General features: G+C 42.7%; 1 protein-coding gene across 1 annotated transcript; it reads left to right on the top strand.

The window, feature by feature from the left end:
* Nucleotides 1-9,044: 9,044 nt before the first annotated feature.
* Nucleotides 9,045-13,971, top strand: MAP1LC3C (microtubule associated protein 1 light chain 3 gamma). Its single transcript, XM_075412586.1, has 4 exons — nucleotides 9,045-9,105; nucleotides 9,182-9,237; nucleotides 9,367-9,473; nucleotides 10,406-13,971. Exons 1-4 carry the CDS (start codon nucleotides 9,048-9,050, stop codon nucleotides 10,614-10,616), a joined length of 432 nt encoding a protein of 143 aa, XP_075268701.1. The 5' UTR covers nucleotides 9,045-9,047; the 3' UTR covers nucleotides 10,617-13,971.
* The last annotated feature ends 13,112 nt before the right edge of the window (nucleotides 13,972-27,083 follow it).

Genomic DNA, 27,083 nt, shown 5'->3' with positions numbered 1-27,083 from the left:
TAGTCAACAACAGCCTCATGTGCAATGTATTCCCATTGCGGTTTAAGAACATTTCATCCCTTTGTAAAGATTGCCTACTGCAACCGCAGTACTGCAAAGGTCGGGAAGAACTGGCTTATCTACCGTGTACAGGTTAGTCACACAAACTAAAGGCTATGAATTGTGCAACAAGCCAGTGTTTTGCACTTTCGGGTTCGCCAGTCTGACCTCTGTTAAGTGTCTCCCATCCCACCTGTATCTTACAAGTACTGTTCCTCAGTGCTTCATCATAAATCCATTTCCTCTAGACAATGATACAAGGCTATATTTTTCTTTTCTCTAAGCTATACAGGCACACTCTGTATAACAGTTTTAATCAAAACTCAGTTTAAAGATGCAAAATACATAGGCTGGATTACACTGGTATAACTTATTGTGCCAATTTCACTTCATAGTACTAAGGAATGGAGCAAATCTACATGTTATTGGACGAAGGATATTCGGCTGAAAGAGAACTAGAGCAGAACTCATCCTGCTCCTATGAGGCTGAACTCTTTGGAGAGTATTCACAGTACCTACTTCAAGTACCCAAAACAAGTACTCAGTGTAGCCAACATAAAGGACAGGACTCATGCAGAAGACAGTTCAGAGCACTGACACTGAATGGACCCTCTGCAAGAGTTTCTCTCTCTCTCCCTGTTGACCATGTACAGAACCTGAAAAGACTGGACTCTGGATTTAGTCATCTCAGGTTAGATTCCTGTAGTAGACGATTTTGAATAGCTGCTCATGTACAAGTTTGGGCTATGATTTGCAGTAATCCCATATCAGTCCAAAGCACTTGTCAGCATTTTCACATTCAATAAACTGTTGGCATTTTTACAGAACTTTGTTTTTGGCAGTTGAGTATTAACTGAGCTCCGCAACACATTTGTTATGCAGCTAAGTATATGATGTGGCTCAGGGGCTTGGCCATGGTTCCAGGACTTCTTTAAGATCACAGAATTCAGTAGAGACACTGCAAATAGTTATCTAGGGGTCTCCTTTGTAAAATAGCTGAGCAACATCCATCTCTCTTACGTCCTCTATTTTTGGCATTTTTCCTAACGTCTTACAAAATTGCCTAAAACAGGATTTCTAAGACAAAAAGAGAGTCTTGAATTTGTAGAGCAGGAACTCAATCTTTCCTTTATGCTTAGACTTTTTTACTATAGTTTTGGAGTTTGGACCTGTCTAAACCTTAGACAATTCTGTTGAAAGCATGTAAAAGGAACTTCAAGTCTTGAGAGCCACAGTTTCTGAGTACGTAATGTGGGCACCTTAGGAGTCCAAATTTTTGTTAAGTGCAGAACAATTTCCCAGTAGGGATCAGGACTCTTTAACAAGCACCTGAAAAGGGAGGTATCCAAGGGTCACAGCCACTCTTGGAAACTCTGTGCCTTGCTCTCCTGGTGAGGCATGCTTTCGACCCCAAAAGAGAGCTCAGCTCTCTCTACCCTTCTGTGAGGCATTCCAGCAGGACAACAACAAAGCTGCCAGCTTCGCAGGGACATGCTAAAGCTATTTTTAAAATCCTCTGCTCTCTGTCAGTTATAACACCCTTTCTGAAGGTTAAAATAGAAACCAGTTTCCAGCATCTACAAACCAAAACCCAATAGTTACTTTTGGCACTGTCTGACATGTGCTTGGCAGTCTCAACAGGGAGGCCACAAACAGGCTGGACATAAAGCCACTGACGTCCTATCTGAAAACAACTCAGCCATACTGGAGAAAATGCTTGAAGACTCTACAGGAAAGGAAAACCTCTTCAAACAAGATTATTGTCATAAAGGGACAAAGTATAACTTTTAAATCCATTTCTGCAGAGCACAGGATGCTGTCCCCTCTCACCAAGGCACAAGCGCTGAGATCTGTACTCAAGGTAGGAGCACTGCTAAAACCAGCAAGACAGAATGCAAATGTGCTACCAAGTCAAACAGCAGACACATTAACAGAAGAAGGAAATTGTGTTCTCAGAATTCCAGCCCATAATAGACGTCAAAAATACAGATTTATTCAAACAGATGCTCAGTAAATTCTAATCAGAGTTAAATTTGGAGCTTTTCCCTTTTTATCATGCCTTTGCATTAACTGTTGCTGGTATGCATGTGAAGTACCAGCAGTCCGTTATAACGAGCAAATATGCACACTCTTCTAAAAACGCCAGTGATTCAGCAACTGCATTCATTAACCAGGCCCAGTCCCACAGAAGGGCCTTGTTATCAAGAAACTCTGAACCCCGTTATTCAATTATTGCTAGCTGTAAAGCAGCCACCACCACAGACGGTTATGATATTTTACAAAGGGAAATCAACTGAAGCACTGTATCTCGAGGAAAAACTAAATGTCTTGTCCATGCAGGGGAACATTTCTTTGGTTTCTCAAAGAGATGACCAAGGAAATTGGCTAGCAAGAACAACATTAATTCTGTTTCTTATGTAGATAGAAAACATACACATTGCATCTTAGCAGTGATAACAGGAGAGCAGATGATGGGAAAGAAGGATCCAATGATGTTTTTCCCTTTTCAGCATCTTTCTAGGCTTTGAGCTCAGCCCCTGTGGGACAGAAAGGTGGTGAACCACTGGTATAGAAGGAAACGGAAAATCAAAGAGGTACTTGCAGGGACCTTGACCAATAGTTTGCTAGCTTATGCCAGCTCTCCTCAAAAAGATTCACTGATCTTTTTTTCACATCTAGTTAGAATCTCAAATTTGAGCAACACTTGCAGAAAATTACTAGAATCTAAGTCTCAAATTCTTCTCAAATTTAAAATGCTAAAACAGAAGCAGTGACCACGTAGAACAACTGAAAAACTACTGAGGATACCTCACTGTACCTCAGCCTACTCTGTGCTCTCAATATGGTTGAAAATGTAACAAATTAATGTTGAGAGAGGTCTTAACATCTTTAAATGGAAGATAGAGGAGCACTCAAGAAAAGCACCATTAGTGCACCTGAAACCAAAAACTAGCATAAAGAAACTATTCCATCCCAATGAGCTGAACACCAGCAGGACGGTTAACGGTAAGAAAGAAAGAAGAGGTGAAAGGAGACTAACTGAAGTTACTTTTGCAGAAGAGACATTTTAAGCTCAGGATCCCAAGCTCTGGTGCAAAACTGGTGAGTCACATAGTCTCTCGTTTAAAAGTAACAGAACTAATTTCTAATCCTTATGGCTACACCTAAAAGCCATCAGAGATATCATCTAGGTTCAGTATAAGGGTTAAATAATCAGGAGACAAAAAACCAAAGGCATATATAAACACTAGCCGATGAACGCAGAAATACCACTGGTGACTTTCAAACTTACCTCAGCATTTTGAGAGGGGCTCAGTTTGTAATCTGAGTCTTGTTAGCAGGTGAGATTGGACCATAAATCTGAGATACAGGACTAAGCATCTCCTAAAACATAAGAATACTCCAGCTACCTTTTTGGTACAAAGACTTCTAAATTCAGAAACTTAGTTATTGGCACTCTGTTACTTCAGGCTTACCCACGAGTGTGTTTGCTTCTGTGTTACAGGGGGAGAAACAGGCAGGTTCAGAGTTGCAGAAGGGAAGAAGGAGGCAAAGGATTCCCTATCTGTAACTAGCCATGTTCAGGGAGCATGCAAATATTCAAGACGGCTCTTCTAAAACCCCTTAAATTGGCTGGCTGAGTTGGACTGCTTGAGGGCTTTTCAAGATCCTCTTGAATATTTTATTTTCACTTGTAGACAACCCTCATGAAAGCATGTATTTAAGATAACTGTGCATAGTTCTGTAGAACTTCACAGGCTTTCTCAGTGCAACAAATAAGCCTTCATATTGCCAAGTCACATTTTTTCCCTAGAACATCATACTGAAGTTTCTCTTCCTATTCAGTCAGGCTGCTTAAATAAATAAATCTCAGTCCTTCTAGCGCTTTATCGTTCATATTTAGATTGTTAGTCTACGCATAACTGTTTTTGCCTTCTGCACTTGATTCTTCAGCCTCTCTTGCTTACATGTTCACTTCTCTTCAGGATTATTAAGTACTGGATGGAATTTATAGCCAGAGCAAAGCCGTGTTTGTCATCCAAGTTTTGCTATGCTGGAATTAACTCGGTAGCACCTCCACACTGACTTATGAAGAAAAGCTAATCTCAATTTATGGCATACTAGAGTGCTTTCCGCCGTGTAACAGTGGACCACATCTCTTCCACTGGAATGCAAAACATTTCTAATGCCTTCCACATTTTCACATTTATTGAGTTTTTCTCTTGACTAAGTCTGACCCTTGGGTTTGCCTGCATTAGGTGTTGCACTGTTCAGCTAGCTTGGCAGAACAGACTAACAAGCTTCAGCCCACCTTCAGACTGGGAGCCCTGCCTCCTGAGCTCTGGCAGATAAAGCTTTGGCAATTTAGAATGTTGCTGCCCCAACGCTACCGATCTGCTGGATGTTCCTGCCCTGGTGCGGAACCAGCAGGCGTGGATGGGCGCGATGCCTTGGCTGCCCTTGGCGTGGTACCGGGCATCAGCCAGGCGCGGGATCAGCTCTCAGGCGGGCGCTGGCACAAGCTGTGCCTGCTGGGGAGGCAGCCTCCTGCTACGAGGAGGGACAGGCAGCTGGGTGGTTAGTTTTAGACTACCATGGCTGAAACTCCCCCAGGCCCAGGAGTCGGAGCTGTCTGATCACTCCTGTTCATTAAACCTCACAGGGCTTTTAACCATGAGGGTACAGGGGCACCACAGAGCACCAGGGAGGCTTCTGAAGCCAGAGCACAGTGCAGTTACCAAATTTGAGCTGTATGTTCCCTACAACAGGCAAAATCTTGGCTAGAGCCTCATAGCACTCACACATGCTACTCGAGCAGTCTGATCAGAGCATCTCAGTGTTCTGGTTAACACAGGCAGCTCTTGATTGTCAACTCCATCACAGCTCACAGACCCACCTGAAAGCAGTGCTGTTTGTCTGTCAGCACTTGGAGAAACGTGGATGCCTGCTTTGGGACACGTTGTTGTGCTTCTGTGGCATATCTGAGTTTCAAAAGCACTTGCTAAGTGAAGGAAAAGACTCCAACACACTGATGCAAAAACCTCAGCATCTTTTACACCTTGTTTTTGTTACAGAGCTTTTTACAACCAACCCAAACCATAGCAGATCACAGATAATGTCATTCAAACTTTCATACATGCTACAGTAATTTAAACCTTCTGCTTTAGAGCAGGGAAGAACAGAGGAGAATTCACAAAGCTGAAGGAGAATTCACCATTCAAAGAGGTGTTTAGCATTTCTCTCGAAGAAAATACGAAGTTACAGATCCACTAGATGGCAACTGGATGTACATACACAGCCACACCGGACACGTTAACATGATGGTGTTATCCTGTCTTTGTGATGTGTCAGGCCTAGACCCATTCAGCAGCAACTTGTCCCTCTCTGCTCAAGCACTCCGCACTTTGTATCTCTTTTTTTTTTTCTTGCTGCAGTTACTGGACAGCTTTGGAAGTGTGATTTTAGCATGCAGCATTCAGCTGTGTAAAGGCAGCTGGTCAGGGATTCTCTAGTTTTTAAACTCAGTCACCTATAAAATATTGATGTTTATTTGTCTGTTGTTTTTTTTTTTTTTTTAATGCTGTAAGAGGCAGGGTGGTCCTGGGATCAACTCACGTGCTTGTGCTCCTAAAATGTGGAACCAGGTATCATTTGTACCATAGCCTTCCTCATGAAATTGTGTTCAAAACGTAGCATGCATTCTTTGCATCTTGGATTTTTGCAGCTGCTGTAATTATTTCTACCTCATTTTATGTTGTCTGGGAAATTCAGATTTCAAGTTCTTCAGAGCAGGCCTGGGTTTTTTTAAGCTGCTTATATTTTGCTTAGAACAGGGACCCTTGCATATCTGTACAGACCTGTATGACCTGAATTAAGAGTAACTACCAAATAAGAACAATTTGAGGAAATGTGCTTTTTCTAACTTTTCAGGCCTTTTCTCTAACACTGATAAAGACATTTTTCTGAGCAACATGAGCACGAACGAAACAGAACAGCCTAAGGAAAAGGCCTTATATTAGAGCCCATTCATCACTCTCCCCCTGCTTCCCAACCCAGCCTCCAAAAAAATGCAGGAATTTGGGATGAAAAAGTGCAAGGAACAGGGTAAGCAGTGAAAACTCCTGAAAGCATAAAATGAATTGGCAGGCAAACCAGTCAGATTTTAGGATGGACATCTCACATATGCTAGATAGTCTACGAATGAAGCACCCCCTCACTTGGTCAGGAGGCAGAGCCCTCAGACATTTGCTCAGTCATCAGCTGACTCATGTCTCCCCTGCAGTAGCATCGTGTGTTCAGTCTTCTGGGACAAACCAAACTATTTGTCCTTTCCCAAAAAGCAACCAACAGCTTATTTCAAGCTCTCTTCATATGCTGTAATTCTGTCTTTCACAGGAGCTCCCTCATTCCTACTGAAACTAATACTCTACAGAATCCTCTAATTTTGGACACCCTGTACCCTTCTGCACAGGGAAAATAATTCCCTGACTAAAACACCTTGAGGCGATGAGACAAGTTTTTTAATGTCTTCAGGTGGAATGGGACAATGTGAAGGACATGCTGTTTCTTTGCTGCTTTTATGCTAACTTCTTCTGAGTCAGGCTCTATATGATTAGGTCTGCGAAGCTGGGATCACTTCAGTATAGAGACAACGGATGCCTCAGAATTCAGTTACACAGCTGCAAGCCTGGGACTTTGGAAGAGGCTATGAGTGTGGCAGTGAAACTGGACTAGATAAGCTATGCAACTCCAAGCTTGTGCTTTAAAGTTCAGGGACTTACATGACTCCTATGACTGTAGTCTTTGCACATCCTAGCAGGTAGCAACAGAATAAAAATTTCTTTTGGTCCTTAGGTTGCAGTTTCAGTAGGGTCCTCCGAGTACTGCATTCTCTACACACATTGCTCTATCAGTTCATTAATTATGTGCACGCTAGAAAAACTTCCAAGGGAGAGGAGAAGAGAAGGAATAAATTCCACATTTGGGTCTTTCAATGCAAGACTGAGTGCAGGTGCCATGCAGACATATTCGACATCCCGTTCTCTCTGCCTCCAGAAAATGTAACGCATTACATTACCAGTTGGCACATGCTCACTAAAGCCTGGGTTTGTGCTCACTCTTAGCTCTCACACGTTAGAGCTGTAACTGATCACCAGGTTTGCCAGGAATCCTGCTTCTTTGGCTCACCCTCTTATCAGGCATTCATATTTCTCTCTCGCAGCTGCCGTAGGAGGTTATGGTTACGAAAAGAAGCCACTTCTTTCTGGAAGCTGGGCTGCTGGTGTCTGTCTGGAGCCGTGATGTTGTACTTTGTGTGCAGTGAGAGGTGCTACAGAGAGCAGAGCCCTGGTGTGGCAGGCTCCATCTTCTCACAGAAGATCACAGATCTTGCTGCTGGACAGAAACCAGCAGACCCACAGGGGTGTGTGGAAGAATTGGTCCACTTCCTGAACAGTTTTGGGAAGCCCCACACTGACCACAACTCCAAAGACACTCTCTGGGATCTCCAGACACCCTCCTGCCTCTTGCAGGCTTTGTTCCTGTGCTACCTGTTAATTCTGTGCTGTTTCTTTGCACTTCTAGTTATTCTTCTGTTCCTTCATCTTCTCAAATACTTGGCTCACCAGACTGAACTATGGCATGGTGTCAGTTCTGTGGCACACATTGTCCTCCACTCACACTTCCCCAGCCTGTCACCCCACTTCTACTCAAAAGAGCTTAAGCGAGACACAGCTTTGTAAGCAAAGCCCTGGGCTCACCTGCCCTGATGCTCACGAGGAGCAGCTGTGTCCAAGCCATTCCGGTGCAGGCTTGTGTCCTCTCTCGAAGTTCAGAGCTTTTGCTCGCGAACCCCTCAAATCAAAGATCTTGTCTTTGCTGCACAATTACATTCACGGTGCCACCTGGGGGAGCTTGTGCTGTGTGACTAAAGCTCAAGATCCAGCGAAAAGGACAGCTCCGCAGCACTAATGACTTCAGCCGCTGGAAACTCTGTTCTGGAAAGGCTGGTTGAAAATCATGACATATGCATACATAGTGCGGACACACTTCAATAAAGATGTTCCGTTTCAAAATGATCTTAGGTGACAGTCATTGATTTTACCTTGAAAAAGCAGTCAGACCCAGAACTCATAAACCGTAACTCATAAACCCTAGCAACATCCAGATGTCCTTAGCCTGGTAGATCGAATAAAATGAAAACAACTATATTTTACAGGGTTGCGCAAAGAAAATCAGTAATAGGGATCAGTTCCAGCCATACACTCAGACAAGTTACATACACAACAACCAGCCTGGAGTTAACTTCACTCGTTGCTGAGCCATGTCTGGCCACAAAGCCAACTTGACAGCTGAAGTACAAGCAGGTGAACAAGCAATCCAGAAGTCAGGGAACCATATCTGGCCAATACATGGACCCGAAGTCTGTTTGGAAACACTGAACATCACGACCATGCCTTAGAGACAAAACCAGAGTTAAAACTCACCTCCTAAGTCATTCAGAAAATAAGCGATATGGTAGCCTGAGGATATGAAAAATGTAAGTTTTGGGGTGTGGTTTTTTTCCCTAAGACCAAAGAAATAGCCCGAAAGCAGTTGGTAAGTATGAAGAAGGTAACTGACGTTCTGGACTGGCCCTCTGGACAGGGAAGGCAGGTGGAGACCACCCAGCCATGAGCTGCAAACTCCAACCACCCCGCACGGCAGCCGAAGACCTCTCACGCAGCGTTCTGTCGTCCCGTGTGCCCGGGCCCTTCCCCCCAAGGCAAGCACCGAGTGGGAGAGCTGCGCCCAGGGCAGCCGGTCCGGGCGGCCCCGCCGGCAGCGACCCGGGGGGCCGGGGCCTGCGCCGGGGGCGGGGCCCGCGCCGGGGAGGGGCGGGGCCTGAGCCGGGGGCGGGGCCCGCGCCGGGCCCCGTAAGAGGGGCTGGCGGCGGCGGCGGGAACGGCAGCGGCACGGCGGCGGCGGAGGAAGAGGAGGGGTGGGAGGGAGGGAGGGAGGGAGGGAGGATGCAGGCGATGCCCGGCGCGCCGGCGGCCAGGCCGTTCAAGCTGAGGAAGAGTTTCGGTAGGGGCGGCGGGGGGCTGCGCGGCGGCGGGGGGCTGCGCGCGCGCGTGTAACGCTTCTCGTCTCTCCCGCGCAGCCACCCGGCTGGAGGAAGTGGCGGGGATCCGCGCGAAGTTCCCGACGAAAATCCCGGTAAAGCCCTGCTTTGGTGTCGGGTGTTGCTGCCGCCGTTTAAATCGCGAAGTTGGGAGCGCCTCTCCGAGGCGTGGGAGGGGAGCTGGGTGCCTGAGGCTGTGCTGAGCGTGGCTCTGATTACAACAGGTCATTGTTGAGAGGTACCACAAGGAGAAGTACCTTCCTCTCTTGGACAAAACCAAGTTTCTTGTTCCCGAGGAGCTGACCATGACGCAGTTCATCACCATCATCAGGTGGGTGGTGAGCACCCGCGGGCCTGCGCTGCAGCTGGGGCTTCATGCCGCTGTCTGCTGCGCTGGAGCGCATTGCTGGCTTTGGTGGGGATGGGGGAAAGGTCTTGGGCATGGCCTCCCTCTTTTGCACACCTTTAAAGAAAGCCAACAGGTGTCTTCTCAGGTGCATTTGGGGGGGTAAAAAAAACGTGGTCTATGCTTTTTTGGATTCATGAAGTCTTCTCTCTTCCTTCTATCTGTAGCGAGTAAAGGTTGTATCATGCTCCTGGTCTGCTTTCTTCTTGCTTGATGAAGGTGGCACCAGAGCTCGGTGGTTCTGTTCTGCTTGCAGCTGTTACTCCCTTACTGCACCTAGCTGAATTTGCTGGAGTTCAAAGTGACTCTTAGGTGTGAGTGGCTTAAAATCTGCCTTTAAATTGCTCCTTGTAAAACACTATGGGGGAGAAGTCTTACAAAGTTCTTAAAGTATGGAAAAGATCTTTCTAGATGTTCCCTTCTGTAAAAGAGGCTTCTGGCTCTTGCACAACTTAAGTCTTGATCCTCCTATGTATTTTGTCTGAGAAAGAGTCTTCTTTTGAAGGTAGACTTTTGAAATAAGCGTAGCAGACCATGCTGGAATCTCTTACTACAGCTGTACTGCAAAAGCTTTTGGTTTCTTCTCGGCATTTCGCTCTGGTAACTGGGAACTTGAAGCCCAGGCTCGGCAGCACTCATGGTCTGACAATGTAAGCTGTTCCTCTGAGCACAAGGCTTGCAGCTGCCAAATGTACAGTTAACTTCCTGCTGATGAAGACATAAAACCACATAATGACTTCACACAGCGTTTCTTGTGCATAGGTCATGCAGCAGCTCTGCTTAATGTATTTCTTAGACTAAATTTGAAACCTGCTCAAATTTGCTAATGCTCTGTTTCTTCTCTCTTCTCCAACTAGAAGCAGGATGGCTCTAACTGCTACGCAAGCTTTCTACCTGCTGGTGAACAACAAAAGCCTAGCCAGTATGTCCTTGACAATGGCAGAAGTGTACAGGGACTACAAAGATGAAGATGGCTTTGTGTATATGACATACGCTTCCCAGGAGATGTTTGGATGCTTTTTACCCACCGCTCAAGGGAAAGCTATGGAATGCCTTCAAAAAACTTAAAGTTGGGTCCGTGTGCTGCAGTGAAGCAGTTTGCTGTGAATTGTGCTTGTGAAGTGAACGTCGGAGATGCTCCTTCCAACATGAGCTCTTGAGCTCTGTAGTGGGGAGTTATGACCCAAAAGCTGGCAGGACCAGCTTAAGGCAGAAATGGTGATACACTTTTCCTAGATAATAATATTGGATATATATTTTTATATTTGAAGACACTGTGGTTTTTTGGAACTGCACCTCCACTTTTTTGCAGTATCAATCTTTGCCATGTAACTAATTTTTAAGGTGTCCTTAAAGCCTAAGTCTAAGAGTAAAATAAACAAGCTTGTAAGTATTGAGTTGAATGTTAGTTTTAATCTGGGGAAAGACTATAAAAAAAAAAAATCTATCTAGAAGAAGGTCCTAGAATAATTCTGGGAATTTGAGTTCAGTGCCTCTTAAATGAAGCACTGCTTGCATAGCTGCTCTGAATTTTTGAATGGAATAAATAACAAAGATGAAGTCAGATCATACAGGAGCAAAACCATACTTGTAATTAGTTCATTAAGCTAGATATGAGCCGCAAGATTAAGCGCACTGTACTAGTGCTAGAGTAGGGTTCAAATGCAGTGTTAAGTTTAACACCTGGATAAACTACAGTCAGTTGTTACAGAAAACACTGAGTATAAGTGATATAGGTAATTACCTGTTTAAATAGGAAAACCTGATTGCTAGTCAACATAACCTAAATGCAGATAGCATGACTTGAACTGCAGTTTAATCAAGTGTTCAAGAGTCTGTTGTCAATAATGGATTCTGCTAGCCTGCACTCTGTAGGCAGGCAGTTGTATCCATCCCTGCAGGCACCTGCTTGCCAGTTCCCCAGAAGGGCTTCTGTGAGCCTGCTTTTAAGGATGGATGGAGCTATGTGATATACCTTGCGATTAGGAGGTATACCATTGTCTCTAGAAAATGTCAAAACTGTCGTGTAGTGACATGCTGATCCATGTAACACAGTCTTTGTTCCTAAACCTGTATTAAAGGAATACTTGACAGAAGGCCTAGTCTGAAGTATAGCTCAAGCTGGCTTTTCTGGTCCTCTCATAAGTGAGGAATGTATTGGAAAGTTGTAAATATTCTGATTGTGCATAATCAACACAAAACACCAGGTCATTTAAAAATCTGTCACAGTGTGCACTTAATCAACCTCTGGCAGCCTCAGCTTAGGATGGTCAAATTGTTACAATATGATGCAATTGTTCTGTTCAGTACTAGACTGATTTGCAGAATGATTAATGTAGGAATTGCTAGACTGCAAAGAAAGAAGTGTTGGCAGTATTTAAATTATGCATAAGGAAGGAATGTGTGTGTAACCCTTTTGCAGTGGTTTTCTTGCACTAATAATGTCACGAATTTAAAGCTCTGAGCAGGCCTGAGTTCAAGCCTTTAAACCAGGGGGTTTAGAGAGGTACCTGCCTTGCTGAAGGTGGTGTTTGCCAACTGCTGTTTCATGAGCTGAGGAACAAAGAAATCATTGGCCTGACCGACTCAGTGGAAAGGCTAAGGCTATGTCAGTATAGGTTATGAAAACATGTGGGCTTTGGGATCCCAGAATGCTTGGATAGATTTCATTTATGCTTGTAATGGAAACAGTTTGCATTGCACAAATTGAACTCAAGCAGTCATTTGTTCCCAGCCCTCGGGGAGGCAGAGGCACCTGCTTGGCAGGAGCACCACACAGGGATGCTGAACAGCTGTGAGAACTGTGGGCTGGGGCAACTGAGGGGAAGTCTTGCTGTGTTCAAGCTCTCTTGCCAGTCTTCAGAGCTGGGCTAATATTTTGCTTTGTTGGCTCCTTTGTCTTCCTGTCTTGTGTGATACTCTTTACATGAAGAGAAAAGCACTACAGAATCCTGGCTGGAGCAATTTTATGTCTGACAGCCAACTTTGATTTGTGATGTAGTGGCTGAGGTGTAAGTGTTTATCCCTCCAGCACTCACTGACGTTAGGCTATGGTGTCTAACAGGCTAAGTCACAGATCTAGCCAAAAAAGCTACACAAAGAGAAGGTCAGTTGCAGGTAAAGGGCATTATTATAAACCTGTTTAAACTGGGCTGCTGAAGTCCTGTGAGCTGGGAAAGCTTTGTCAACGGTAATAATACCACCTTCTACCACGTGTTAAAGCAGGTAGGATTAAGCATCAAAGATAGTTTTCAAAAAGTGTTAAAATAATAAACTAGGAGTTAGATGCCCAGATAAATCAGTTATCCTGCTGGTGGAGTTGCTTTGCTGTGACTAGAAGCTTTGGATTCAACCTATTGTCTGTCAAAGTGTAAGGAACAAGAATTAGAAAAGAAAAAAACACAAAAACTTTGCTCTGACATAAGCAACTGAGATAACTGCAGCTGCTTCCAATGTAGCTGCTGTTTGAAGAGCTAATATTTGCTTGAGCAAATACCTATTGATCACACAGGTACATAATTTTTTTTTTTAGTGAAGGACACCATGCTTTGGTAAGTAAATTTTCTAGTTCTTTCCAACATACCCCCAACGTAAAAAGGGAAGGCAGAGATGCCACTTTCTTGTAAAAGTATCTTCATTTCTGAATTATGATATGGACTTGGATTATCCACCAGAGAAAAGAAAACGTTCTGAGGATACTTCTGTTTCTGCCATAGATTACCAACTAAATCCTGGAAGGTGCTCCATGCTCTGGCTTCAAACCACTTACATACGTACATGCTCTGCTGAAGGAACTTGTTAGATTGGGTCCACAGCACTTGGCCATTTGTAAGATCAAGCGCCGTGTCCTATCTTCAAATACAGAAACAATCAAACTGAAAGGACACTGAACGCAAGCGTGGGCTGAGGGCTGAAATTGCCTTTGCTGTTGAGGTTTTGTTGTTGTTGTTGTTGTTGTTTTTGAGTACTGTGTAAAACAGAGTACCAAGGGAGCTGTGACTTTAATGTAGCCAAGTAGAATCATACAGGAAAAACACCCAAAATGTTAAGGTCTGTTTTTTGTAACTTCACCAGGATACTAAAAAAGCTCTAATGTTAATGATCTCAGATACTGCTGGAGTTATTAAAAGAGAAATACAAAAGCAGCTAAAATCTGAGCCTGCAAACTTGCTGCACAAAAATTATATTTTAGTGAAACATGCCATTCATGGCTGTAATGCGTGACTGCTCTGGGAACAGGATAGTTTTCTTTTGAAAAGACCTGAGCAAACTTTATTCCCAAGGCACATGCTGTGGGCTGTGTGGACTATGAGTGCTCATAAGGGCAACTGAAGAAGAGCACAGGAGCAATTCAGAAAAACCACCCATAAGCTCTTGGGTTTGGTAAAAAAAAAAACAGTCTTACGAATGCATATGAATTTCAAGTGGGTAGAAATAAATTTTTTTGTCTGTGCCTGCTAACACCAGAGATTCATCTGTCTGTACTCTTCTTGCCACAGCTGATGTTCTACAGCCATCTATGCACAGCTACAAATTGTGTACAATGCTTTATGGAGTGCAAATTGCCATTTGTTGCTACAAGGTGAACATGATAACCTCAGCTTGGGCTTTAGCACATAAGCAACAGCAGAAGCTTTCCAAACTGTTTGGATTTAGAAATTACTTAACATTGTGTGTGTGTAGAATAAATAAATGAATGAATAGGGATGCTAATCTTCTCACTCAAGTACTGCAGGCAACAAGTCTTGTGAACTTAGATGGACTTTTTATTGTTTTCCTGTGCTAATGACTTCCAGATGGTGGTAGCTTCAGGGTAAAAATATTAAAGATACACTGTTAAGCACAGTAAGTGACAGACAATCTTCCTCTTCAGATGAGGTTTTGTGTTTTGTTTATGTAAGATACTATAAATTAAAAAGGTCAAATGAATTAATAGGACAGAATATAACCTTCAGCATCAAATTGCACTGCTGTATTCACCTTTCAAGAAAGCTCCTATAGAAACTATGGGGAAAAAACCAAAAGACCTAACCAGGAGAGAAACTATTTTTAGAACACTGGTTTTTAACTTATGGGCTATGAAGTGGAGGGGGAGAGAGAGAGGGAGGGTTTCTGTGGAAAACTTCCAAGGGATCCCTGAAATGTAATTGAGAAATGCAATTTCATATATGTTACAGTAACAACCTGCGTACAAAACATCTAATGGCACGCACACACTTCCCTTAAGGATCAATGTTCCAGAAATTTTTCTAGACAGCTCTCCTGAGTTTTAAAATATCCTGTTCTTTTCATACAGTTTTGAATTGCCCTGTCAAATTTTAGAGGAAAAAAAAAAAAAGGACTTCTGCCTATGGCTATGTGTTTAGTTTCTCCAGCTTTCCCAGGATGCTTTGTAATGGCACCTGTACCCACTTTCTTTCCTGACATTTTTAGGTTGCTACTTAAGTGTGCAAATTTCTTGGGTATCTGCTGACTGTTCCTATACAGTTTGCAACATGTAAAGGCAGTTAGGTCCTATAAGAAAAAAAGTCTGACCCTAGTTTAGAGGAACATGAATATAATTTTAATGCAGGTCGTTGATGCCTTTAGGGCTCCCTCCAGAAAGTCATAATCATATCACTCCCTGCCTCTTGGTTTCCACCTGATGTCTCTCTTGTGACTGTAGTGTTCTATGGCACACAACTGTGGCAGTGTATTCCAGGTGGGTTTTGAGGAATATACAGCAAGTATTGATACCAGAGTTTGAAAAGCAGCACTGTCCTTTCCCCTGCAGCAACAGATCCTCGGGAGGGAGGGGTGTGCCTCACTGGGTGCATGTGGAGTTTCCAGAGCAGGCAAGGACTGAGGAGGGGCTGCTTGGGCCACTCAACACTTACATCATGTCCAGCAGGGACTGTAAAGGGCCTTTATTGGGCTGCTTATGGTTTGTTGCAGGGTGGGCTTGGCTGGTGGTGTTCATTTTTTTGCAAATACTCCCCAAGACACTTTCTGTCTGTGTGCAGCAGCATGGTCTGTATCCTAATCATACCTTCAGCCCAAGCCTGTTACGTGTCCAAAAGGCGAGAAGGCTATTGATTGGAAGGTCCTTGAGATGGTTCAAAAAGAACTAGGTTCATCTGCCACTGATCAGTAGATCACTGGCAGACCCAAAGCTTATTTCCTATTCTCAAGAACAGAGCCAAGACTTTACAGCCTGCCAGATAGATTTGCAGGGAAATCTTTATGTCAGCCAACTGGTAGGTGAGGAGAGGGGATGGAGCGGGTTGGGGGGTTAAGTGTGTGTATCAGTGCTTCCACACAAAGCAGCTGCAGCCACGTATTCCTCAAAAGCCTGCTGGTGACCGACTGGAAAGGCTGAGCCTCAGTATGACCTCACTAAGGCAGCTACTACACCCATTACCTCACAAAGAGAAGTTATGAGAAAGAAAACATGCACACATATGCTCACAGATGCAGGGTGGATATATCCATTTCCTGCATAAAAAGTGAACTCTGTCAATGGAAAAAACCACACATGAGGGTGCTGAAAGGAAGACATGGCAAGTAAAGAAATTCTGTTCTTGGCACTGGCACTACTTCACAAGGTGACTTGGCCCTTACTCTGAGTACTTCAAAACTTAATGTCAAGTGATAGATATGAGTATGGTCTCTGTCTGACCTTCATCCTCTAAAATGCTGCATATGTGGTCAAAAATTGAAAATCAGGTACTGATATGAGCTGCATATTTGAATGCTGACTGTCTGAGGAAGAGCAACGCATGTTCCAGCAGCTTGATTCATTAGTCATCAACAAAATAAAAGAGTCGTCAATGGGAAAAACAGCTGCTGTGCTACAGGTGAGGGCAGGATCACCAGCTTAGCGCAAACGCATCTGTGCTGTCTAGACTGTCAGGGTAACCCAAGCATTGTAGGGGTTATGAAGATGATTTTGCTATTTAAGACTATATTGGCTCTGTTATAAACCTGTCAAAACTGTCAAGAGAGGCCGCAGGAGAAATACTGCATTTTCCTAGGAGGCAGCTGGATTTGGTTTAACCCTCAGCTCTTCCCAGCCATCCTCATTCTCACTGACTTTTGGTCCAATTCTTTCTTGGAAAGGGACCAGGCCTTCTGTGTTAGCAGAACCTGGGTACAAATTCTAAGATTGCTGAAAGCTATAAATAATATGCCCTTTGTTGCCATGTAACAAACTTGTATGAGAATTCACAGCTGTTCTGTTATTGTAATTCAGCCTACGTTGGAGCCATGAAATTTGGCTATGCCTTAGTCTCTCTCAGGCTTCTGAGCCCCTGTCAGGTCTGGAGCGGCAGCTTAAATGGGATGGCTGAGGCTGTTACTGCTATTTAGCTAGCTCTCCCCTTACAGTGAGTTTGGTTGAGACAGAAAAGGTGTCACATCGCTTCTTAAATCAGCTGAAGAACAACTGTGTGTTTTAGCCTTGCTCATCAGTGTGAACTATTTGTGCTACAGGCACAACAAGGTAGGTTGATGCAGCAGCTTTATTTCGTGCCCCAGCTCATCCAGCCACAGAAGGATGAGGACGCCTGTCATGAGCTCACCCAGCAGCAGGCTGCTGAGAGGTGACATTCTCCAGGAAGGTGTTGGTGCAGAGGGGGGATGTTACAAGAAATCAAGGGGGGGCACTGCTACTGGTATAGGTAGATCTTCAAGCTGATATGGGTCTGCAGGCTATGCCATGTCAGGACCTTAAATGAAGGTTTCCTTTGGCTCTGACATCGAAGGCAGCTGGCCCATTAGGCAAGCGTTTAGCAAGAGTACTGTCATGTGCTTCACAGAGGAGCATCCTTTGCAACTCAGTGGATAAAGGGGGGACACACACCCTGCTATGATTCTCTTTTCTCCCTGAAAAGGCTGAGCTACACACTCCACACTGTGCACCACCAGTAGCTCCCGTCTCCCTGGACCCAGCACAGAAAATTCACTTTCTTCAGCTAGAAGCTGGGGGGGCCCTTTGTAGGTAAAGCCCAGAGTGACAGCGGAGATGTGCAGCTAAGCGGCTTGAACACAGCCCCCAGACTAGACTCTCAGCCTACCTTTCCTTTCTGAAAATAACTATTCAACTGCAGGATCTGTGAAAGGCTTCAGTTTCACTAGTGGAAAAAATAGGCAAAATCCTATAAAGTAAACGAAGCAATTCCAGTAGAAGCTGGAGCATGCACTGAAATCACTGCCTGGAGCCATACAGGCTGCAGAGTTAAAGCTGCCATGTTACAGTTCATGGGAGGATACACTTATCCACAGGAGGTGGAGAGAAGAAGGAAAGATCAAGCACTGTAGCAGACATGAAAGGTTTTATGTTTAATTTTCTGGAAAGTTTTTCTTCAAAATGTGGTTTTGCGAAGTATCTTGTTTCCCGATTCATACTGCTGTATTTTTTTCCAATCAAATTAATTTTACTTATACTAGTTTGTCAGGAAAGAAAATCGAAATCTCAACTTATTTTTATATGAGGGAGAAGATGAATTAAAGAAAACGCTTGTTGACTATAGTTACACCTGTGTGACTGCTGTAAAAATTTGCAATATGTTTGTGAACAGGCACTCAGGTACTGAAAAGCTGCAACAGGGGTTATTCTATAATAGATATGTCTCCTCATTTTAAAATGAGGTGGAGCTTTCTGCTAATTCTCAGCAGAGGAAGTTTTGTGTTTTGTGGGATTTTTTGGATGTGTTTTGGTTGCATGTAGATGAGATACACACATTTTTGGTAAGGCTATGTTTTATGATCTTTTACTAGTGAATGATTTGTTAACTGCAGTACTGCATAACAAGCTACAGTGGAGTACCTGTATGTCACATTATAAAAAACAGAGCATGAACACGCGGCAGGGAGCAGTTTGCTAGCACATGGAAAAAATAAATCTGTAATAGTTCATAATATTTTGCATGCATAAGATCCAGAGCTGGCCAATAGTAATTTGCAGAGTGGACACCCTACATGTTTTTTCGTCAAAGAGAACATGAAATGAGAAACTGAAGAAGGTGAGCAGTTAGAAAAGATATACTTTATCAAAATGTCTCTCCAGAAGTACTGTAAACAGGTCAGCAGAGTTTCTGCAGGTTGAGGCTGTGATGCCTTTTTCAGAGCTTTCTCTACCCATAAAACATGTCTTGAAACAGTAGTGGCTTTAGGATAGTGGCTTAGTGCTCACACAGAGCTGAAGAAACGTTTGGGTTCTCATTTGGAGGAATAAGCCCATCTTAAAGTTAGTCTTGACTTCCTGCATTTCCTGCCTAACTTGTCTATTGATGACTACCTCATTTGGTGATTCAGGAAAAACTCTGGAAGGAGATTCTAGTGGTAAGCTCCCCTGCTCCTTCCATAGCTGTTTGCAAAGCACTTCATTTATGAAACACATAAAGCCTACACACACGCACTATATACTGCTGAAACATAGCCTCAGGTGAGGAGGGAAATAGCTGAAAGTGCACAGTTTCCAAAACAAAGGGAGAAAAAGGGAAGAAAGTTATATCTAACAACAGAGTGAGGCTCTTGCTATTCAAAGTGCCATAAGACTGAGCTTCAAGGTATCCTTTAGCACTTAGGACAAGGTGGGACAGAGGAGAATGAGGATGAATGGCTGAAACACAATTACAGGAAAAAATCCATCTCAACGTGTGTGTGCAGCAGAAACCACACATCCTGACTGCTTGTGGTAATAATGTTTTTGGTGCAGCAGTCCACTGTTTGGTGACTAAATCAACTACTTCACAAAAAATAATTTTGAGAATTACTTTGCCAATCAGTGCATTTATCTATGAATATCAGCAGAATTTTACTGAAGTAAGACAATACTAAATCTAGGTTGCCTTCAGTATGTTTGTAAACAGACAAGCAAGAGTACAACATAACTTCTCTATGCAAGGACTGTGAATCTCAGTAGGATATTGTTAGTAAACTCTTTGGAGGATGCTACAGTCAAATTGAAGCTGAGAAAGACAGTCATGCTGCAAACTGAATCTTTTATGTTGTGTGTGTATATCTTCTCATTTTGATGTAGGGCCTACCCTTCTGGAAATCTGTTAACTTTTGGTTTTTGTGAGTTTAATACTATGAGGAGTACCGATAATAGGGACAGCACCTATGTTCAGGCCATTTGAAAATAAAATCCTTTGGACAGGCCAGGATTTTTCTCTACACTTGCATTTTCTGACCCTTCCACTAGGCCCATGAGTACTGTTTGTTGTATTTATGTAGTTATATTAAACTCAATGCTACACTGAAGTCTGCAACACAATCTTAATCAGTAACTGAGATATTTTGAGCAATGCTAGATTATGCAAACAATAAAAATAGATACTTCAAAGTTCTTCTCGGTCTCATTCTGGGACACTAGAGGAAAGAAATCAGCTGATTAACAAAAAAACATCTTCAGCAGGCCAGAATTCAAGTCTCAGACAGATCTCAGTGCTCAAAATATAAATGTCTTTCCATTTAATGAGTCTGGCCCAGTTTCTGTTTTACTGATTTTAAGCAGAGAATAGTTGAACAGTGATTCCAAAAGTGTAGAAGTGAGGTCAGAACAATTGCTGGTGCTTTGTGGGGTTTGAAGAAAACATGCCAAGTTTAATCAGCCTAGCATTTTATATCATAGGTGCTACTCTACCTGAATACTTTTGTCTACCAGTAAAAGAGTTAGTGATATAAAAAATGTGCACAGAATCGCACTTAATGATACTTTTATTTATACACATTTTCTTACTTCTGTCATACTCTCAGGAGTGTTCAGCACCAGTTCTGGGTCCAGAATAAACTGCTGAAGAGCTGTTTATTTCATTTTGGTTATAAAGTGTGAGCTAAGCACTTTATAAAGACTTATTTTTACAAAATATTGGAAAGAGGTGTTTTCTTTGTAATGAACTCCTTGATTACTTTGCACCAGAAGTTGTGACTGCATTGCAAAAGAACACAAAGGAGATCTATACATGTTGGAGATCTTTGTCCTGACTAAAATTTTAATCATCTGCTTGACGTCATGGAACTTTACAAAAGTTTAATCAATGTCAGCTCCTGCCTTTTTCTTCTTAACGTTGTTTGCTTCACATCTGGGTTTAATCTCTGGTTAAACAGATCAGAATTTATGGAGTTTACAACACAAATTGAGAAGTTTCTTCTCTTATCTCATTGTCCGCATAAGAAGTATTTGCTAATAGAGCTGGTGCTCCTCTAACACCCTTATTCCCTATGCTTTCTAAACAAATAAAGACATAAATACAAAGGCAAAAAAAATCTATGTACTAGCTACTCCTGTGTATCTTGTGGGTTTTGCAATAAAAAACCATAAAAAATATTGGCAAAGATTTTACAGGAAGAGTGAAGAGGACTCTCATCACTGCCTGGGCACTATTCAAGAGGGATAAATGCAGAATACCACATTTGGACAGGAATAACCAGCTACAAAAATACAGGGTGGAAAACAAGTGGCTGGTGGCATTTCTTCTTAAAAGAGTCCATGGGATATACCGAATCACTAGCTAAGCCTGAGTCAACACCATCATGCTGTTGTGAAAAAAGCAAACACCACACTGGGATTTCTAAGTAGGAGTAGAGCCTGCAAGATATGTGAAATAACCCTTCTGCTGTACTCAACAATGGTAGGGCTTTAGCTGAAATATTGTGTGTAGCTTGGGCACTGCACACCAGGATGAATATGAACTACCTGAGAATTCAGAGAGTAATGACGATGAGCAGAAATTTAGACTGTCCTATGATAAAAGATGCAAGAACAGACGTGGTTTTTCCTCAAGAAGAAAAGGCTGGAAGAGGGACATGATATTCCTCACAAACGAAAGGCTCTTTGAAAAGGAGTGGAAAAAATCTTTTTCTCGTGTTTACAACGGTTATTATGAGAAACAATGGGCTTAAGTTGCAGCAAGAAAAAGCTAGGAAAGATTCGTAATGAAAAAGGTGGTGAAACACTGTGATGACTTGCCTGGGAAGTTGTGGAGTGTCCATCTCTGGAAGATGGGTGAAAATTAATCCTGCCACGAGGCAAGGGGAAGATTTCTGGAGGTCTGTTCCCGGTCCTTGTTTCCATCTTTGTTCCTTAGACATTAAAACATGCTTCTTGGTAGTGAAATTTCTTAGATCATACTGCTGAACTGCACACACTTGTGAAACCACGATGAAGGGGATGCAGAGCTGTGGAGAGCATACGGGATCTTCTTATATTGGTTTTTTTTCTGAAGAAATAGAAAAGCTCTACAGATCACTGTAGCACAAGGGAAGATTTGTTCCAGGAAAGCTTCTTGAATATTGACAGACGTAAGTCAAGCCCCACTATGCTGACACTTCAACACTGAGGACAGAGGAGCTTACCTGCTTTAGCCCCATTGCTTCTCCCTTCCCGTCTCTGTGTTACACTTTCTATTTCACTGGCAATATCATGTGCAGATATACTGTATTTTTCATTTGCAACAGTGCCCAAATCAAGTTTGCCACTCAAATGCTTCTGCATGTGTGCATGAATGGAACAGATGTTGAGAGGGGTGCCTGAGAAAAGGTTTGTGACACCATGAACTCAGTTCCTACTGTGATGTCCAGCCCCTCTATGCCAAACTGACAAAACGTCTTTGAAACACAATGTTAATGCCCATGTGCCACAGACTACTTACGTGCTAGAAAGGGGATTTCTAGACCCTGCCCACCTTCCCATAATGTGCTTCATCTGACATATGGAAGATGAAAGATGTATCAGACTGTGAATATTTTACAGGGCAACAGACAGGGAGTGAATTCATGAGCAGTGCAGATTATCTAAATGGTTTTCAGCAGTTCCATCAAAAAATCAACCTCCTCCACTGTCCCCCCAGACCTCCACAACTCTGTGTCTGGTCTCTGGTTTGATATCCGCCAAGTACCTTGACTACATTATATATCATGACATTTTTTCCCCACTTTTCTATTTCTAAGAAGAATTTAATCCTTTGTTACTCGTCATAAATACACTGTGGATGAAGTTTTATTGCCACGTGTGTTTGCTTGTGTGTGCATCTCTCTGATCCCTAAAATCTCTTTACAATCACTAGGCTGAAAACACACAGGTTAACCAAAACCAACATCACCTACTTACCACACACAAAAGATGTACAGGCTACCTTACTTTTACGCAGTTACTTTTGTAGCTCTGCTTTCAAAAAGTTTATGCTGATGCAAGTGTATGGGTGAGGTTTCCAAACAGCATGAGGTGATTTAAATCCGTGCTGCTCCTGGAAGTGTTAATGCTTGAAACTAACCTCACAAACTCCAGGTCCATGATCCAGCTGTCCCCATAAAGTCTGTAGAGCCCAATAACTGGGGGAATGTCTTTGACCACTTGGCCACTCATGCAAGTGAGTCCTACGATGAAGGCAAATATTCTATCCCTATTAAAGAAGTAAAGTTGAAGAATGAAGTTATGCTCTGATTTTCCAAGAGTCAAATGGCAATTACAATTGCTGGACCATAAAAGAGTCATGGTTGATAATGCTTAAGACACTTGAAAACTCAGAAAGGACTAACTGAAAGCTAATATTGTGACAGTATTTTTAAAGGGTAAATGAATTAGCAAAGGTAAGCACACACCTTCCAGCCTAACTTCAGTAATGGTAGGGCATATCCAGGACTTGTAACTGAGAGTTTAAAAGCAGATGAATATTAATGCTAACATGTGCTTACTGAAAATACATCTTGTCTATCAGAGTATGCAATAAGATTACAGTTTAGGATTAAACAGGTATTAGTATTAACATGTTAAGATTCCCACTTTATCTGTCAGATGTCTGCCTTGGTATTACACAGCATTTTGACTAACGGAGATAGAAAAATGCACTAGCTTATAAACAGATCTCAAAAAACTCTTGAAAACTAGGAAATCATCACCAAGTAATTATACCACTAATTCGGTTCTGTACAGACATGTTTCTAGGTCTGTGCTATTTTTAGCACAGCATTTTAACCAATATTCTAGAAGAAAAACAAATCAATCTTCCCCACTATAAGTTAATCTCTGATAAAGCCTGCAGATGTCTCAACAGTGATAAAAAAGTGAACGGCAGGTCACTGCTACTGGGTGATGTGAAGTTGAGCACATACAATGGTAACAGAACAGCCACATATGAAGTCCAACTAGAGCTATGGTTACAGGAGGTGATACTGGGTCTTGTCTTGTAGAAGAACATGAGAATAATCATATTATGGTAGCCACCATGTGTTGCCAATCATCAAAAAAGTCTAATACAATCCTTGGAGATGTGTACACAGAAAATAATTTTAATCTTACTTCTGAACCTAGCACTGGCATGACTGCTGCTACAGTCAGTCTAATGTGTACAGTTCAGGATTAATGACGCAACTTGGAGAACATTCAAAGAAATGCCAAGAGAACGATTCGAGTGTTGGGGAAAAAACACCAAAACATAAAGAGAAAGTGATTCCAGGAACTCAGCTTATTTACCTTACCTAGGAAATGGATAATAGATGGCTAAACTACTCTTTTTAAAATTCTTAATAATTTAGGCAGGAAGCATTGATAATGGGTTCTTCAGTCCAGCAGACAAACGTATGACAAGGTCCAGTAGGTAGGCATTGGAACTAAATGAAGCAAGACTACAGGCAGAGATATTTCTTTGTTTGGTGAAGGTAATGAACACAGGAACAGCCTATTAAACGTAGCAGTGGATTTTCTCCCTCTAGGAATTTTTAAAACAAAATTGGATGTTTTTTGGAAAGTGATCTTTCATTCAAACTCTCAGTGTTAATGAAGTCTTGCAGCTGTTCTATGGTAAGATAACACAACTGTTGAAGACCTTGTATTTTGTTTACATCTATGTGAAAACTAGCAAGACGAAAATGGAATTAGGAGATGGAAGAAGGGAGGAAAAGAAGGAAGAATGAAAATAAATGCAGTTTTATTGCATTTATTTAGATTCTTCTGTTGCTTGTTTTGACAAAGGTCTCTCTATCCACTGCAGTTTTAATAGTATCTTTCATTTCCTTTCTTGAGCCAACAGGCAACATTATTACACAGTGTTGAAGAGCAGAAAGGGTTCAAGCGCACAGCTAGCTGCATCAGACGGGTCCACCTCTTGTGCCCAATTGGTATAATCTGAGGTATGACCTGGCGTCCTCTTCCAGTCATGGCCCCAGAGGGACATTATCACTCTGCTACTGCCCAGATACACCCACATCTGCAAGCTAAGAGAGGAGACAAAGGATGGTTTGCCCTCATGTGTTAGGATGACCTTGGAGTCATCCAGAACTGGGTGTAAGTCATTTAACATTTCTGTTTTCCCATGCCAGATCCTGACACCAGGACTGATATGGCATTGAAAAATACATGGGTTGGGCAGACAAATTGAAGGGAGGTGTTCTGTGTTTTTCCTGTCAACAGCCTCTGGCTACTCAAAGACAGTACAAGTGTTGATTTCACACAGGGAGCAAAACATGTTAATTCTGTGTAAGACAATTTCTCTTTCAGGCAAAACCAGCAAATACAAACTGTTTAAGGCAAAATGTAGTCTTTTTCCATTCATGACAATCCTGTCTCCATGGTCTTATCACTGCCGTGCTCATTATCACCATTTAAACATACAAGTCCACACACAGCCATAGCCATATGCTCTGTTCCTTTTCCTCTGACAGTTTCGGTGTGGCTGAGACTTACAGTAGCATGGTGTGAACTCCTCACAAGCCACAGCACCATCGGCTGAAACAGAGAAGCATTAACCTCATTCTTTCATAGAAGGAAAACTAAGGAAGGGATTAAAAGACAGGTACTATGCTTTGATGCTCATGGTGCCAGAATCATAGAATCGTAGAATCATAGAATGTTCAGGGTTGGAAGGGACCTCTGTGGGTCATCTAGCCCAACCCCCCTGCTGAAACAGGGTCACCTACAGCAGGCTGCACAGGACCACGTCTAGGCGGGTCTTGAGTATCTCCAGAGAGGGAGACTCCACAACCTCCCTGGGCAGCCTGTTCCAGGGCTCCATCACCCTCAGAGGGAAGAAGCTCTTCCATGTGTTCAGACAGAACTTCCTATGCTTCAATTTGTGCCCGTTGCCTCTTGTCCTGTCACTGGGCACCACTGAAAAGAGTTTGGCCCCTTGCATCCCTAGAAAAGACCACTCAACTTGTCTGGTTATCTTACAGATGCTGTTATTTAGAAGATATACAAAATGGAATAACGTAGGGAGAATTTTCACCCTGAACAAGTGGAACCAGAACAAAAATTGCCTCTGAAACAGCATCTCCCTTAAAGTTCTGGTCCATCACTCTCGGATATCAACTTTCTTCAATTACCACTGTAATTCCTCACATGTTCCCCTTAACATCTGCTTTGTCCCTACCTACAGATTTCTCTTTATAATATTCTTGTTACTTTCAGACACGTATCCCTCCCTGATGGCACTGGATTCCCCAGAGTGGAGTGAGGGGCACAAACACTTGGAATAGCTAAAGTGGAATGAACACAAGTCTCACCTGCTCTGACTTCCAACCTAAGCCCCAGCAACGAACCAGCAGAACACCTCCCTGCTTCTCTGAGTCCCGAAGCTGAGCTGCTGTCACACACCTCAGCTCCTCCCTGCCAGCTTTCCTCTTTTCTGAATCTTTCGGATATCTTGCAGCCGTCTCTGCCTGCCTATGCACAGAAACTTTGCCCTGCTTACAAAGCAAAGTGTTTTAATGAAGCCACGGTAGAAAAGACAAGTCAGTTTTAACCTAGAAGTAGTATATGCTTTGTAGGCCTGTATTTTTTAACTAGTTTGTAAACTCAAGGATTCTTGGAGATTGAAGTTTGGTTTGCCTTTTACGAGACATCAAATCTCACTATACTGTATTAGCGACAACTGCTATTCCTGGCCTTATTCCACTCTCAAAATGTTTTCTGTCTTGAACCATATGTTTCACATATAGTTATTTAAAGAGTTTCACTAGCTAAGCCTGTTGAGATGAATCATCCCTCCTGCAAAGGTGTCGTGGGATATGCAGCAGAGTTATAAGAACATTAACTTGGTTACGTAGCATAAATAAAATCGTGCATGTCAGTTGTGCGTTGCTGTGATAGAAAAAGTGACTCAAATGAAAAGAAATCCTAACTGATGTGGAATGAGCTTTCCCAGCCTAGATTACCTAAGAGGCAGGGAAGACATATCTTTAAAACATAACAGAATTAGGCGGGGTTTCTGCATGTTAATTACAGGGGCAGTGTCAAACACATCTCTGGATTTAACTGCTGATGTCTACAAGACTTTGAGTTATTGTTGTTTCTCTTCCTGCTCCCATGCCAAGTTTGCTGGTGTAGAAGGGAATAACCGTGAAAACTTTATCTCAAGTCCTCATTCAAGATGGCTGTCTGGTTTTACTTAAGATATTTTATTGAGTTTAAATGTTATCTGCAAAGGATTTTAGAATGTCTCAGGTGCAGTTTGCAGTAAGAAAGCTTTTATGCACACTTGGCCTCTGGCAGTATGAACTTAAATAGGTTCCTATTTTCTTCACATCTACTGTTTGTTGTTGCTCTCACCACATCCT

The sequence above is a fragment of the Opisthocomus hoazin genome, chromosome 2, assembly GCF_030867145.1.
Source record: "Opisthocomus hoazin isolate bOpiHoa1 chromosome 2, bOpiHoa1.hap1, whole genome shotgun sequence".
Taxonomy (NCBI): domain Eukaryota; kingdom Metazoa; phylum Chordata; class Aves; order Opisthocomiformes; family Opisthocomidae; genus Opisthocomus; species Opisthocomus hoazin.
This window is presented reverse-complemented; position numbering and strand designations above follow the sequence as displayed.